Below are 15,392 nucleotides of genomic sequence, written 5' to 3' on the forward strand. Positions count from 1 at the left end.
TGCAGTTTGACTTGTCTGAAGCTTTGGTTCCAAACAGGAAGTTGCTTTAATGTATAAGAATTTGAGTGTGGGAGGGTATTTCAGACTCGGCGGCCTTTGCTTTTGTGGTAGCACCGGATACAATTTCCCAGCTTGTTTACTCTCTGCAGACTCGCCCTGGGTGATGAAGGCAATGGGCTGTCAGCAGCCCCGATTATTTTCTGAAATTCAGGGTGATGAACAAGGGCCCGTGGTCCAAGGGGGACTCCAGAGCGCAGGACCAGTTTCTCAGGTGCTGCAGTTGAGCATCTACAGAAAGGAGCAGCATAGCACCAGGCTGCGTAAGGTTCACCCTCCTGAGCGTGCACTCAATGATTGTTCACAAGCTTGCCTCGTTTCCTCCACCCTGCAAAACAAACACGACCAGGGCAGCACTGCCAGCTGGTGCAGCCACAGCTCTGCCCAGCGGTAAAGGGTGATCTGAGATGAGGAGGAGGGAAGAATTAGGCCTAGAAATTCAGATGTGAGAGTGTCTTTCACCAAAAAAAATGGTTATTACCAAAGTGATTACAAATTTTCCTCAGAGAGAGGACAGGTTCATTAGTTGTTTTGTGATTAGCATTGTGTTAGATCACTGCAGGTTTGCTATTCCTCCCACTCCACTGATGTGAGTCCCAGTGATGTGCTCAGGAACAGACAGCTATCGCAACTGCTCCCTGCTGGGATGCTAAGACGAACTCCCAGCTAGGATTGAATGGCAATTTCACCTGATATGTTAGAAGTCTGAACTCCCCTTGGTCCCCCTTGACGTTTTTTTCCCTTGCAGTACAGTAGCAAGCAGTCTGTTTGTGAACAGATCCCCCCACCCCCCCAAAGCGTACGTAAATACATACATACGTTCATCACATACAGCTGGAGGTGCTTCTTCTCTCCCCATTTATCATTTCTACATTAGCAGTTTGGATTGAGTTTATTAGCGTTGCCTGTGATTTATATTAGTGTTGCCTGCAACTTGGAGGAGAACCCAGCTACTGTCTGTACTGCTTGCCCTGCAAATCCCCTTGGTTACCTGCCGTGACTCATTGTCCATGTTACGTTTGGATAATCAGGCTCACAGGGCAGTGTTTCTGCTGCCAGCCACCAAGTTCCTCCTAAGCGCTGAACAAGACCAGGAAAAACACATTCCTTCCATTGTTTCAAAGTCTCTCCTGTTGCAAGTTGCTGTGTGTTTGATATCAGTGTGCAAAAGAATCTAAGCTATGCTTGTTTTTCTGTCTTTTAAACTAATTTACTGGATGGAGGAGAATGAGGAAAAGTTATTTGAATTAAGCCCATTGAGCCATATGGGTAAATCAGTGCAGTTCTGTGGCTTCTGCAAAGCTGTGGGCAGGGAAAGCCACTGTTGGGGCTGGCTGCTGAGATTTCCTGCCTGTGCTCTGAGAGATGGTATGAATGCCTGGAGAAGACAGGAAATAATCGGGTGCTTCTCAAAGACAGTAAGTTTGTCAGCTGTATCTTTCCCATGTCTGTTCTTTCATCCTCTTTTTCCAGCAAAGGAAACAGAGTAAAATTGTAGCAAGAAGAGGAAAGTTGCAGAGGGGCTCTAATCCAGCTCCTCATTTGAATCCAGAAATGCTCCAGGCAGGAGGCTGGGTTGGCTTCCATGTCCCTAAGCCACAGTTCTCTTGAATAGCACAGATGGACTATCCTGGCAGCAAGTACTTTCTCCAAATAGAGATCTGAAATACTCTTTATTTTGCAGGTTCAATCATACTTACTGCGTTGCTTGGTAATGCTTTCTTTAAAAAAGAAAGCTGTCAGAAGATCCCAGTAGGACAAAGTCCTTGAATCTGGTGATCAGCAAGAGTGAAGCCTGTGCACATCCCCTCTCACACTGATAACCACATTCCCGCTGTTCCTGTTCAGGTCTGCTGTCTGCTTAGCGTCAGGGAATGTCAGTGGGACCCTCTTTTTTGTCCTCAGTCTAAATATTGCCTGTCAGATGTGTGTACTTGTGCAAAGGGAAATCGAGGCAGGGAGGGTGCTCTGCGCTGGGGTGTAAGTCGCTTCATCTCTTGAGACCTTTCTTTTCCTGGAGAATGAATAAATCCCCATCTTGGATAAGACAGTGATAACACAGAGGTGTGATGTGCAAGGCCAATAATCATTAATTACAGTGTTTGACTGTTCCTGAGTTCAGCTAAGGAGAGACCACTGCTCACAGCTGCCGTCACCTCTCAGTGATCCCAGCACTTCTGCTGCAGCCTGCGTGGAGAGAGTTTCTCTTGGAAAAGCCATCTTCAGTTTCTTGCAAACTCTGACAAGTCTTGCTGCAGCACATGATGCTTTCAGCTGCCCACACCGTGTTCCTTTCCAGAGGCAGCAGGATGAACATTGCTGTACCGTTGGTCGTTCCCATCCACAAAATAACCTTCCTGTAGAATAACCTGCCTGCTTTTGGTGCCAGGGGGACAAGTGGAGGAAGGGGAGAGGTTTCCTGCATGTGGAGCTGCAAAAAACAATAGAAGAAATCTGTATGTACATCCACATGTGTGGGTATCATCTCTGCTTCCACACCAAGCGTTTCTTTACAGTAGAGTAGTGGGGAGTTTTTCCTGAAGAGCTAGCGATAGTAACGATAGAAGATCTGAGCAGAAGCCTCAGATTCTCTGCTTCCTCACCCCAGAGAGACTTTAGGGAGCTCAGTCTCACAGTTCTGATGTGGCACTCGGGGCCTGGCCTGATGCAATCCAGCCATACTGAGTGATGCTCGTCAAAGGGGAAAAGCAAACAATGTCTGACACATCAACTGGAAACCACACACAGGCACGACATCTGCCTGTGCCACTGGGAAAGGGGCCGGGGAGGGAAATGGGGTCGGCTGGCCTGGAGTAGAGCCCTGAACTTGGCTGGGGTGTTTTTCTCAAGGCTTTTTGTTGTTGTTGTTTAAGACTGAGACTGCTGAAACCTGTGAGATACCCTGAAGGGATGCTTTCCTGCACTTCCAGTCTTTCCAGTAAGTTCTCCTTCTTTTTAGGCAGCATTGAGAGGGGAGAGAGCTCACTCCAGATCCCTCCTACCCCAGAATTTACCAGAAGGGCTCCGTGAGCCTAAACAGACAGATTCAGTGAAAGACACATCAAGCTGACCCGTTATGGTCCGACTTCTCTCTAATTGGCCTTGTCTGTTATGCTTATTTTTAGAACCATGACTGAACCTTAATTAAGAGCGACATTGCTTTGAGGAGATTGCGGCCTCACTCTGTGGAAATCCTAATAGGCTTCCAAGTGCTTTAGTTTTTCCTTCATCTCCTGCTTAATAGCTGGGCACAGAGACTGCAGCAGTGCGTGAGGATGTCTGCAGAACGTTATCCTTGCTATGCCAGCACTCCTTGTAGATGTGGCCATCTTGGAGACAGGTCCACAGCAGTGATCGTTCAGATTGTTCTTCATACTTTGTGTTCATGCAGGTACAGAGTTGCCCTGGGAGGGTACTCACAAATCCTTGTAATCAGAGTCCCTCCATATAGAAAGAGCCTTCAGCAGGGTACAGCTCAGGACACGCTACCTTTGCCACACACTTTTTGCTAGTTTAGGAATACCCTTAGCTTGAAATCTCACCTTCTGCGGTGATGACGTGGTAAGGATGGGCAGCTGCCTTCTTGGCTTTCTGTCTTGTGGCTCAGTGCCTGGGACTGGATCTGAGAGGCACAAGCTTTGCACTTGCATCCAAATCTGTCTTCTCTTCTCCGCTGCAGGGACCTTGTCCATTTCTGCCTCCCCAGAGAAAGAGGCCAGGCCGGGCCATGACTCTTTCTTCCAGCTCTGGCAACCTCCCACACAACCACCTGGGCCACACGACTGCTGGGAGGAAGCACATCCACAGGGATCACATTTGTCTGTGATGGCATAGAGTGACCTTCTTGGCCTCAGGTCTCTTCTCTATTTCTTCCTATCTTTCTTGGGCACATTAGCACCAGCAGCTGGTCAAAGTCCCCCCTGCAGGTTGTGGAAAACATGTCCTGCTGATTACTGCTCCTGCCTGGATAAGAAGATGGCTTCTGCTCCTTGGGAAGAGATGCATTTCTTGAAAGGTTCTGCTGCCTTTATCTTCAGTGTTCCCCATCCCTGCCGAGGAGGATTTTGAAGCTTGCTGGACAGAGAAATAATGAGCATGAGGTCAGTGTTAGAAGAAGTATTCACAAATGGTTGCTATTGAGCCATCTTGGATGATGTGTTGGCCAGACATGAGCCTGATGAAGATTTAGCTCCCTCCAAGCTCTGAGTGCATTGCAGCAGAAATCAATCACTTTACTGAGGCATTGGTGAGACTGAGTTGCTAATTCATCAGCCACAGCAGCCCCACCCTGGCTCAGTAGCTTTCTCAAAGGCTGAGTTACATTCTGCTGTGGTCTGCAGTCTGTCCTTCTGTAGGGAAGGTGCTTTCCTTGCTAGAAAAGAAGGATTTCCCTTCAGCAGCTTGCTTTGATACTCTCACCTATGTCTAATCTGCACAGCGAATCCCTCCCATGATGTGCCCCAGGATCCTGCACTGTGAAAGACCAGGATATAGCGTGTGAGGGGAGGGAACTGCTTCCTTCTTGCTTCTCATTCCAAGGTCCTGTAAACTGGGCGTAAGGATCCACCTGCAGCTGTCAGGGCAGTGGTGGTCGGTACTGCTGGATTGCCATACTCCTTGACCTCAGCCAAACGATGCTGCTGGCAACCTGGAGCAGAGGAGTCTGCAGGGGTTATTTGGGCATCTTGTTCTTTTCTTCCAAAACTGTTCCACTTGGAGGGTTAGGAAAAGGGAAACTTCTCTAGGCAAATGTACATTAAATGACAGTGATGATCTGAAGAAGCCAGATGTGCTTTGATTAAAGATGACCTTTTTACCCAGAGGCATCTGTGCACCCTTGGAGGACTCTGGGCTGGAGTATTTTGGAAATGCAAAGCGCTCAGGTTGTGCGTGTGTTCCAGCATCAGTAAAGAAGAGAATGAGAACAGAAATGAGACTGAATACACTAATCTAGATGGGTTTAGTTTGTAACCTTGGGGAAAAGATCAGTTATCCAGTGAAGAAAGCTTCAGCTGGCTGCTCTTTAGGTGCTGCTTCATTTGTAGAGTTAGTGCTGGAGGTATCTTTATAAAGTTCCACTACTGTTCTGCATACAGAGTGTAAAAATAATCTACAGAGATTACGGAGAGCCCACTTAGGTCTTTCTACAAAGCTATTAATGGTGAAGGGCCTCAGAAACGTCAGTGTGGTCCTCTCAGCCCAGACCGTGTCAAACCTTTGCCAGACTGCATTAGAGGAGGCTGCTAGTGTGCCGGTCACCTTTCTGTCTCAAAATGCTGTGACCAGTATAGCAAAAAGGAGCACCATCAGCTGGATAAAATTAAAGACTATTCTGTTCCCTTTAGTTTTCCAGTTTATGGTTTTGATTTGGGAGTATCTGGGGTGTAATTAGTGTTACAGCTGCTGTGGAGCTGATTGAGATGCCAGCATCGCGTCAAGGTCCACTAACTTCTCTGAGTATCTTCACTCTGAGGCATTTGTCGTGATGCCAGTCTGACCTGGGTGCCCAAGTTATCTGATCACTGGAGGTGTCCACAAGGAACCAGAGTCTCTTTTCCAGCCTTGGCATTTACAACAGAAGGATCGCTTTCTTCATTATCTGAAGTGGAGATTTTGTTAGTATTAAGATTGTCCAGACGCTTTCACAAGCAGTGTACAGGTACAGCCCTTGAGGAACTGCTACAAAGGATAAGGGGAGGAGATCCTTTTATTATTGTTGTTGTTATTATTATTGCAGTTATTTTTTAAATCCCACAGCCTCCTGGGACAAAGTGTTGGCTGTCGTTCCTGGCTTTGTTCAAGGCAACTCAGCTACACCAAGTTTATTCCATAAAGATCTAATGATTTATTTGTCTTCACTCAAGTCAGGAATTAGCATGTTTTATCACTCATCAAGTTTGTTTAGAATGAATCAGGATCTGACATTGTGGGCTGTGCAAAACGAGTTCTGCCCTGCTTGCCAAAAAGTGTTGAATCCTGCACTGGTTTTTATTGCTTCCCGAACATTGTGCTCTGCAGCAAAGCACGTGTAACCAGAAGCAGTTGCAAACTTGGCTGCTGGACCAAGTTCAGCTCCCCCCATCTGTCATGGGAGATGTTCTCCTGCAGCCACTGCGGGTCTCACTGTTGCGTTTTGCTCCAGCTCCAGTCCTGCTCCCTAATGAGGCAATAATAATTATAAAGTAAGCTAAAGGAAGAGGAGTGAAGCAAGGTGCTATTTTCAGGTGTTGCAGAAGACTGAAGCTAGGAACTTCTTGGCGCTCCCTGAACGCCCACACACAGACATTGGCTGTGCCTTTCTTTTACAACCTCCAAGCTCCATCCCAAGGAGAGTCTTTCTGCTGATTCAGTGGGAACTGGATCGGGGCCTCTGTTCCCTGCCTTCTGGAGCATGCGTGTGCGCAGAGACCCTCTGTGCTTCCGTCCCGCTGCCTCCTCAGACATCACCTGCAGGAGCCTGCAACATGAGCTGGAGATCATGTGTACTGCAGCGCTTCCTCCCTTGGCTTAAGCTGGGCTAAGATTCAGTTACGCTTAATCCACGTTTCCAGGATCAGGTAGGTGTGGAAACAATGCGAGGTTATCCTGTGCTGAGCTGGTACAGCATGTCTTCTGTCTTCAATTCACAGCTTTGCTCTTCACGTGTTGTATTATTACAAGGATATCGACCAAAAGGGTTTAAAGTACCTGTGGCTGGGAAGATCGGCTGTACAGCTGCCGTGCGGCTTTTTGCTGATTGAATCAAGGGATAACACACTTGGGATCATTCCACGTGTTTTCCCAAGCAAAAAAATAACGCTGGCGCTCATACTACTTGGGATTACAAAGAGAGCCTTTACATTTCTGCAATGGAAAAGGCAAGAATGCAGGTTATTTCTAAAAACAGTTTTGTCACTGTCCCACCGGCAGTGTTCAGCCGCCTTGTTTCTTGGGCAAGGAGCTCGACAGCAGAGCTCTGTTCTAAACACACCTATACATGTGATGGGAAAACAGCACTGGGTTCAGCTCACATGCTGTAAACCTCCCCTTCAGCTTTCCTTAAATGATCCTGTCACAATAGCTGTTAAAAGAAAAGGAATGTCCCTTTTTCTTTCTTCTTAGCTGATGAGGAATGACCTGTGCTTCTGAAATCGGTATAGAAAATCTACCGATGAAACTCTTACTTTCTGCCAATACTTTTCCATGTCACAGAACGTGAGCTGGTGCCAACATTAACTTGGGACAGGAAAGGGTCAGAGAATCATGGAATGGTTTGAATCAGAAGAGACCTCAAAGCCCATCCAGTTCCAACCCAATTCCCACTGGATCAGGGGCTCCAAGCCCCATCCAGCCTGGCCTTGAACACCTCCAGGGATGGGGCAGCCACAGTTTCTCTGGGCAGCCTGGGCCAGGGGCTCCCCACCCTCACAGCAAAACATTTCTTCTGAAGATGTCATCTCAATCTCCCTTCTTTTAATCTAAATATCGGACCTTAACAATTGTTTTTCACTTCGTACGTTTTCCTATTTCATTTCATAGTCATAGTCAGCGCTAGGAGAGTTCTCTTTCAGAGTTGGCTTTACGTCTGCAGAGGGTGTTTTAATCTATTTACTGACTTATTCAGGACATGCTGTGTGGTGAAATTTGCAGTGAGATAAAGGCCTTAGGGATGCATCACATGCTCCTTTTGCATTTATGCTTTATAGGTAGTCGAGGCTGTCCTGCAGGCCGTCACATTTGGGACTCAGCACTACACAGGTCTAGTGCTGCACCTCACTCCCACAGGAAAAGTTAGAAACTGTGGAGGTGAGTGCTAGAGCAGGGGGAGAGATCCCCCATGGAACGCAGAGGGAGGATTAAGGACAAGCCCAAAGGCTGGGGGAAGGAGAGTCTGCGTAGTGTGTTCAGGGTGCTTGTTCACTAATCCCCTGCTTGGACTTTCCATTATGTTCTTCCAATAAGGCTGTCAGTGTTTTTTTTCTCCAAAGAGCTGAGGACTTCCTCAGTGTCGGTGGCTGCAGCAAGCAAAGGGCAGCCGTGTCGTGCTGTGCCCGGGGACACACTTGGGCTTGCATCTCCAAGAATCACGTGCAGCCACCCTGCTTGGAACATCGCTGGGGAGCCCACACGCAGCCCTGTCTGCAAACCAATCCTGGTGAATGGGCCCCCAGGATCATCCCTGAGGGATAAGGCTGCTGGCTGAGGGGTAGAGGGCAAGAACCCCACATTCACTGATAGCCCACTGCCCATGCCTGTTGCCTTGTTAATACGAGGGGCAGCATGTTGTGTGAATGTCAGAACGGCGCGTGATTACTGCTTGAGTAATGTGGAAGAGATGGGAACATAACGGTGAAACACAACCATTTTTAAATGGTGGTGTTACTTCACATTCATCCTCTTCGTAAGAACTGGCCTGTTGCTGATGTGCAAAATCCTTCTGCTTTTACCTAGGCGGAGTGAAACTCCAGGCCGTCCGCACTCCTGGCATTCAACCAAACTCGCAGAGAACCAACCCGATCCCAGCATGATGCAAATATCTCAGGGCACACTTGGCACCCCTTGGCATCAATCCTACCACCCCAGGTAAGTGCTACACAGCTGGGGTTCTGTGCTGAGCAGGCAGAGATGTAAAGCACTATCTATCTTTAATTTGGTGATGTTTTCCCTGCTTTCATGGGTGTAGAAATCAGGCGTGCCTCTAAACTAGTCCCCTAGTCCTATGTCCTCCTCGTTTCCAGTGTCACGCTGGCTTCAAGAAGGCTCAGTCTTATGCCCAAGGGTGTGTTTCGATGGTACTGACCACAGATCAGGGCCTAAATCTAGAGCACAGGAGTGAAGGAAGGAGACAAACATGTGAAGGGAAAATGCTACCAGTCACCTCCGTGCAGCTGGACAGGTTCACAAACAACCAGGATTGGGATTATAGTCAGGAAAGCTTAGATTCCTGCTTGGTTACCCAGATAAAGTGGCCGCGTTTTCCTCCTCTAAGTGCTCTGTGAGGTGATTAGCAGCTAGGAAATCAATTGCTTGACAAATTTCCCTTCCTACCAAGACTGGAGCCCATTTCCAGGACGTTAAGGCAGCTTTCTGCTGCTGGAGTCCTGCTCTGCATCCTGTGAGCTGCCCCCACGTAGAAACACAGGATGGTTCTTTCCCCAGGAAAGGAAAAGAAATCCAAGGTCAAAATGAACCTGTTAAGAAGAAGGAAGAAAGAGTGTAAAGAACAGGGCAACCGTGTCTGTCAGCAGAAGGGAGCCTCTCTCCAGAGCAGCTGACAGTAGTTCATCAGCAACGATATTCCCAGGGTGAGAAGTTCAGCAAGGGATTTCCTGGGTTTGGCAGTCGCTTTCTGCAGGGGTCAGCTCTATCCTAACTGTACATGCATGGCTGTTTCTCTAAGTGAGCGTAGTGGTTTATCAGTCCCCAGGAGACTAAACTAGTGACCTGAGTGCTGTTAGAAGAAGGTGGTGTGAGGCGCCTCTGGTTTTGACCGAGGCTGAGGCAGACTGGAAGCAGCGATGTGGTCCCAGCAAGCTGGGGCTGTTTCTGTGAGGCTGTGCACTGTGGCGAGTACTGGGAGAAGAGCTGCCTGAGGAAGACAAGACCCTCAGCTACCGCAAGCAGCCCTGGTGATACTTCGTGGGCAGCTGGATTTGGGGCAGCTTTAAATCCTGCCCTTGGTGGATTTTCCCTGGCTAGGTAGAAGAGTTTCAGGAGCAGGGAGCTCTCACTGTAGCCACTGGAACTTAAGCATCGTCTCTTCTACAGGCAAAGACTGAGCCTTGGGAGAGGGGAGGGAAACGAAAACAAAGCATTAAATAAAGTGAGGAGAGGGTTGCTGCAAAAATTTTATGTTCATTTCTGACCTGCAGGACAGATCAGGCTGCAGGACATTAACTTCCCACTGAGGGGCTTTGCTTCCCAGCCACAGCTCCTGGCAGAGCCTTTGGCAGCGTGGATCCGTCTCCGGGGTGCTGGAAGAGGAGCACGGGGAGCATCTAGTGGCCAGCTGGCCAGGGCTCTGCTGGGCATTGCCAGGGAGATAGGGTTTTAAACTGGAATAGAGTGGTGCATTTAAATGAGTAAAGCAGCTTTATCCTGAGATCAGCCATATCTCTTCCTGCCTGTGTTCCTCTGCATCTCTCTGCAGAGCAGCTCCTTTTCCCCTTGCAGGCAGGCTTCCTTCTGCCTTTCCTCATCCTTAGCAGCCTTCTCCTCCCTCTCAGTCCTGTGGGCTTGTGAGTCTTAATCTAGTGGGGTGGAAGTGGCTGCGGCTGGGCTGTGATCTGGAGCAAGCTTAAAGCTTGGTAAGGAGGGGGTTACTGAACACACCTCCTGCCTCCTCAATTCCCTGGGCTCCTGTGCATCCTCATCTCGCCCTCTGCACAGAGCAGCTTTGGGTTTGTTATCCCTTCAAAGCAAAGCACACAGAAATGGAGCTTGCCTTTTTCTGTGCCAGCTGGAGCTGCAGCTTGCACCCTGGCAAACCCAGGCTCCTCTCCATTCCTGCTCCCAGGTCCAAGCCTTGCCCTGCCACCCTTCATGTAGAACAGCAGTCTTTCCATTCCTGCTGCTTTCCTGTGGCTCTGCCAGGACAGTGCATATGGCTGCAGAGCAATACCTAAGGGCGGGGGGGAACAGAGGGAAGAGCAGTGAAATCCTCAGGCTCTGCTCTCCGGTCCTCAATGTACTGGCTTGAATCTGGGAGGAGAGATTATCCAGGAGAAACTCCATGTAAATCTGTGATATCCCCAGTGAAGAAAAAAAGAACTGTGGTGGACACCAGGATCTCCCTTCCCACTGGTAGAAAGATCTCTGAATATCCTTGTTTTGGGACATAGCTCTGGCAGCCAGGAGTCCTCCTTTGGTTCCATGGATCTCGAAGCAGGTGCCAAGGTGTCCCTCCGCCCTCTTAGTTGCATGTGCAGGTGGCCGTGAAGGCTTCCTGGGGCATTCTCAGGCTGTTTCTGTTGTTGCACCCCCACTTGCCTCCACTCACAAACACATGCATCTCCTCTCTGTCTTGTCAGTTTAGTTTTTGTGCAGCAAACAAACTGTCCTTGGGACAGCTGAATTTCCAGGAAGCCTGCCAGACCATAGCCTTCATCTCCATAAAAAGAAATGAAATAGGAAAAAAAGAAAGAGATTAGATTCCCCCCAGAACATCCTTCGTGCTCCTCTCCTCCTCCTCAGTGGTGTCGGCACTCATTCAGCTTTCCAAGAGCCTTGGATAGGTTTGATGGGTGGGGTTGATCCTCCCTGGCTCCAGAGATGCGCTGTCTTTCTGTCTGCACTTCCCTCCCACCCTTCTGTGGTAAATAAGAGCCATGTGTTGCAATGTCAAGCAGTTCCTCTGTGCACTGGGATGACTGCAAACAGGGAATGGAGTAAGGCCCAAATATGGGTTTTCATCTGCGCTCCTCAAAACTAAACATCTTGCTTCTGAGCTCACTTATAAGTTGTTGTGCCTCTGCTCTGCTGACAGTGGGTTTTTACTCCTCTCTCGCTCTTCCCCAGCTCCTCAACCAGCAATCTCTCTGGCTATGAGCATGGCTATCTGAGGAGAAGTCCTGACCAGTACAGTTCCCGGGGCAGCATGGAGAGTCTGGACCACTCATTCCCTGGCTACCACCCTTGTCACCTCTCCCCGGCCAAATCCACCAACAGCATCGACCAGCTCTCCCACCTCCACAGCAAGAGAGACTCTGCCTACAGCTCCTTCTCCACCAACTCGAGCATCCCTGAGTATCCCACTCCTCCGTTCAGCAAGGAGCACTCCTGCTCCACGGACAGCATGCACTCCCGAGGCGGCCTGCAGGAGGGGATGAGACAAGCTGACATCAGGTACATCAAGACAGTCTACGACGCCCAGAGAGGGATCTCTAAGGAGTACGAGGTGAAGTCCTCTGCTTTGCTTCCAAGCTGCGAGGCCCGGGCCTCACTGGACAGTCACGGCCACGGAAGGCTCCACGGCTTCAGCCGGCACAGCACAACTCCCTCCTGGGCACAGCTAGGCCAGGGTTCCTCGGACAGCAAGAGCCAGCCCCCCAAGGGACCTCCCTTGCCACCCGCTCGCAGCGACAGCTATGCAGCCATCAGGCATCACGAGAGGCCCAGCTCATGTGCTGGCCTCGATCTGAACAAGCTTAGTCGGAGCCAGCCAAAAGGGGCCTGGCCTGTGTTTGTCAGCACCCTGTCCCAGGGCCCGCTGCTGAAAACCCCCTTTGGAGAAGGGCAACTGCACACCGTGGTGGAGAAGAGCCCAGAGAGCAGCCCCACGACGAAGCCCAAGCAGAGCTATTCCCAGTCAGCCCAGCCGGGGCAGCCCCTGCTGCCTACTGGTGTCTATCCAGTCCCATCTCCAGAGCCGCACTATGCCCAGATGCCCCAGCCTTCTGCAAACAATAATGGGACACTTTATCCAGCTCTGGCCAAAGAAAGCGGTTACTCTCCACCCCTTCCATCCTCTTACGACAAGGCTGTAGCCAGCAGCACCCTGGGCTTTGATGAGAATGGAAACCAAAGCACTACAAACAGATCAGCCATCTTCTACCGGCCCCCAGGAGCTGAGAGAAAGCAGGATGCTGCAGCAAAACTTCTCCAGCAAAAATCTGCTAGCACAGCAAGCCCAGAAGCCTGCCTGACTGCGTCAAGAAAGGAGGAGCTGTTACCCCCGTACAGGGCAGCACGCAGCAACCGAGAGACCTTGAGTACCGCTCAGGCCTCTAAACACAGTCTTCAAGCTCCACAGCCTCAGCCGAGGGATGCTAGTGAGAGAAGAAACCATTACCAGCCCAAAGAGGACTGGGAGGCTGAATCCCAGGAGGAGAAAAATGGCAACACGCAGATAAACGAGAGAGATGCTGCTGCTCACCACCAGTGGGGGCAAAGCAAGGCCAAGCATTACAGCTTCTCCTCCTTGCAGAACATCCCAGAGAGCTCCAGGAGGCAAAGCAGCTTCGAGCTAAAAGAGATGCAGCCAGGTGAGAGTTTTTCCAACACCAAACTGTCCCCAAGTAGTAGCAGTAAAGAGGAGAAGGACCACAGGGGACCGGGGCACAAGCAGTGGAGTGATGTGGACCCACAGGACTTTGTGAGGCAGGAGGAGGTCATGAGCGCGACTCCATTCCGTGCTGCTGAGCCAAAATGTGAAGAGCCCACTTCTCCACAGCACCCAAAAACCTCCGATTTTGGGAGGAGCCGGCTCAGCTCTAGCAGCACCCAAAGCTTCCCCTACGGGAAACCAGATGCCAGCAAGCCCCGCTGCTTGGTGCTGGAGAAGGTCAGCAAGTTTGAGCAACGAGAGCAAACCACTCACTGGCCCCAGAGCGCTGGCATTCCCTGCTTTGGCCAGCACTATGGGCCGAGCAGAACAAGCCAGCCCTCCAGCACAAGATGCTCTCTCAACAGCCTGGAGGACATGAGGAGTAAGCTCTGTGAGCCCGACCAGATTCCCAGTGAACCAGGCAGGGTCTCCAGCCCCTCCATCAGAAATGGGAAGCTGGAAGAGGCTGACTGGCACCCTGTAGAGCTACAAATGACAGCTTCAGCGAAGCAGATGAGACCCAGCGAATACTACAGCCTGTGTCCTGAAAATGAGGTACAAATAAGAGCGGCTCAGCTACTGAGGAGTAAAAGCACGTTCCAGCTGGGAGGTGAGCCTGAGAAGGAGATCCTCTGGAAGGATAACATCCAGGACACCCACGGGTCACAGATGGACACGTCATTTAACCGAGCCTACAGGAACAGCATTAAAGATGCTCAGTCCAGGGTGCTGAGGGCCACTTCCTTCCGTCGCATCAGCCCCCCGTTTGGGAACACGCCCAAGAAGACAACGCAGAGGCCTGCCTCAGCCCACGTGGGCATGCGGAGCACAGCAGCATCTCCCCACACCCCGAAGGAGAGGCACAGCGTCACACCGACAGAAGGCAGCCTCTCTGCCCTGGACTACACCAAGACACAGCACATCTCACGCATCGGGGGCCGAAGGCGGGTGACGGCAGAGCAGAAGAAGCGATCTTACTCGGAGCCAGAGAAGATGAACGAGGTGGGCATCTCTGATGGGGAGCCATCACCTTTCTCTTCCCAGAAGAAAAGCATCCATTTTGTCTTCCCAGAGAATACGGTGGCTGACCGGCGTAAGATCTTTGAAAGGGACAGCAAAACTTCTACCACAGCCAGCCTCTCCAAGCCAGAGCTCAAGCAACTCCAGCAGAATGCCCTCGCTGACTATGTCGAGCGCAAAACAGGGAGACGGCCGTCCTCGCAAGATCTCGGGCTGCTAAGGGAGCGCTCCCACAGCTCTTACCTACAGGCAGGTGGCCCAGACAGCCAGAGCCTTTCCTCTTCCTCCAGCATGAATTCCCTCCAGGACCAGAACCTTTACCGCCGGAGAGAGTCTGTAGAGCGGATATGCAGGACAGGGCGGATATCTGCTACCCTTCCTGCAGGGCTGATGGGCTGTTTCGGCATGAATGGAGATGAAAAGAAAGGGCGCCAAGACAGCTTGGTCATTAACCGACCAAAACCAGAGAGGTGCTGGGATTACAGAGCCAAACCTGAGCTCACTAAAGGCACTCAGACAGACCCTGTGGGCATACAGGGCCGGCCTGGCTATGGGAAGCATGAGCAGGTCTTTGAAACGCCCTCCTCTGCCAAGAAATCAGGGAAATCAGTGTCTGTGGAGGACTTGCTCGATAGATACGACAATCAGAGAGTCCCAGTGCACGTACGTTCCAGATCGTCTCCCACAGCGGATAAGAAACACCAGGTATGTGGAAACCAGATCACATGTGCAGGCAACCGGGGCTCTCTGAACCAGGGAAACAGGGGGAATGTCAGAAGACAAGGTGACATTCAGTCATCTCAATGTCTCTGTTGGTTAGAGAGAGATTAGATGCATGGTGAGACAGAGAGCATTCAAACTGTGTTTGAATTACCAGGACACTGGTTTAACTCCTCGCCAGTGGGGTACTGCTTCTAATCAGCTTTTTTACTGCTGGGGCTGTTGCAGGGATTTCAGGGATGCCAGATTTTCAGTGCTGGTAGAGTGCGTATGTTCTTGCTGCTCCTGATGTCTCGCCTGAAGGGTCCCATTCTTACCTACTGGCATCACTGGAGAAGCACCAACCCATTGCCTGTCTGGTGGGATCTGCCCTTAAGGTGCTGATACGCTGCTGCTCTGCCTCAGCCCACTTTTCTGCTGCAAAGTAGAGAAAATTAAAGGCTGCTTGGAATTGCCCTGGCTCCTGCTGTGCCTGACAGTGCTGGGAAACGCTCAGTGGAGGCACTGCCAAGTAACTGTTATGTTTTGCCTCCAGCCCTGAAGGGAAACACTGCAGAGAAAACTTAGTGGA

The 15,392-nt window shown here is 50.5% G+C and overlaps 1 protein-coding gene across 5 annotated transcripts in view; it reads left to right on the forward strand.

Annotated features, from left to right (window-relative positions):
- Positions 1-15,392, forward strand: part of SHROOM3 (shroom family member 3) — a 138,398-nt gene that overhangs the window by 108,093 nt on the left and 14,913 nt on the right. For all 5 annotated transcript variants that reach the window (XM_069855003.1, XM_069855004.1, XM_069855006.1 and 2 more), the window contains 2 exons: positions 8,488-8,619; positions 11,554-14,806. In XM_069855003.1, the coding sequence (XP_069711104.1) occupies positions 8,488-8,619; positions 11,554-14,806 (3,385 nt within the window). The remainder of the gene's footprint in view (positions 1-8,487; positions 8,620-11,553; positions 14,807-15,392) is intronic.

Source organism: Phaenicophaeus curvirostris, chromosome 4 (assembly GCF_032191515.1).
Source record: "Phaenicophaeus curvirostris isolate KB17595 chromosome 4, BPBGC_Pcur_1.0, whole genome shotgun sequence".
Taxonomy (NCBI): domain Eukaryota; kingdom Metazoa; phylum Chordata; class Aves; order Cuculiformes; family Cuculidae; genus Phaenicophaeus; species Phaenicophaeus curvirostris.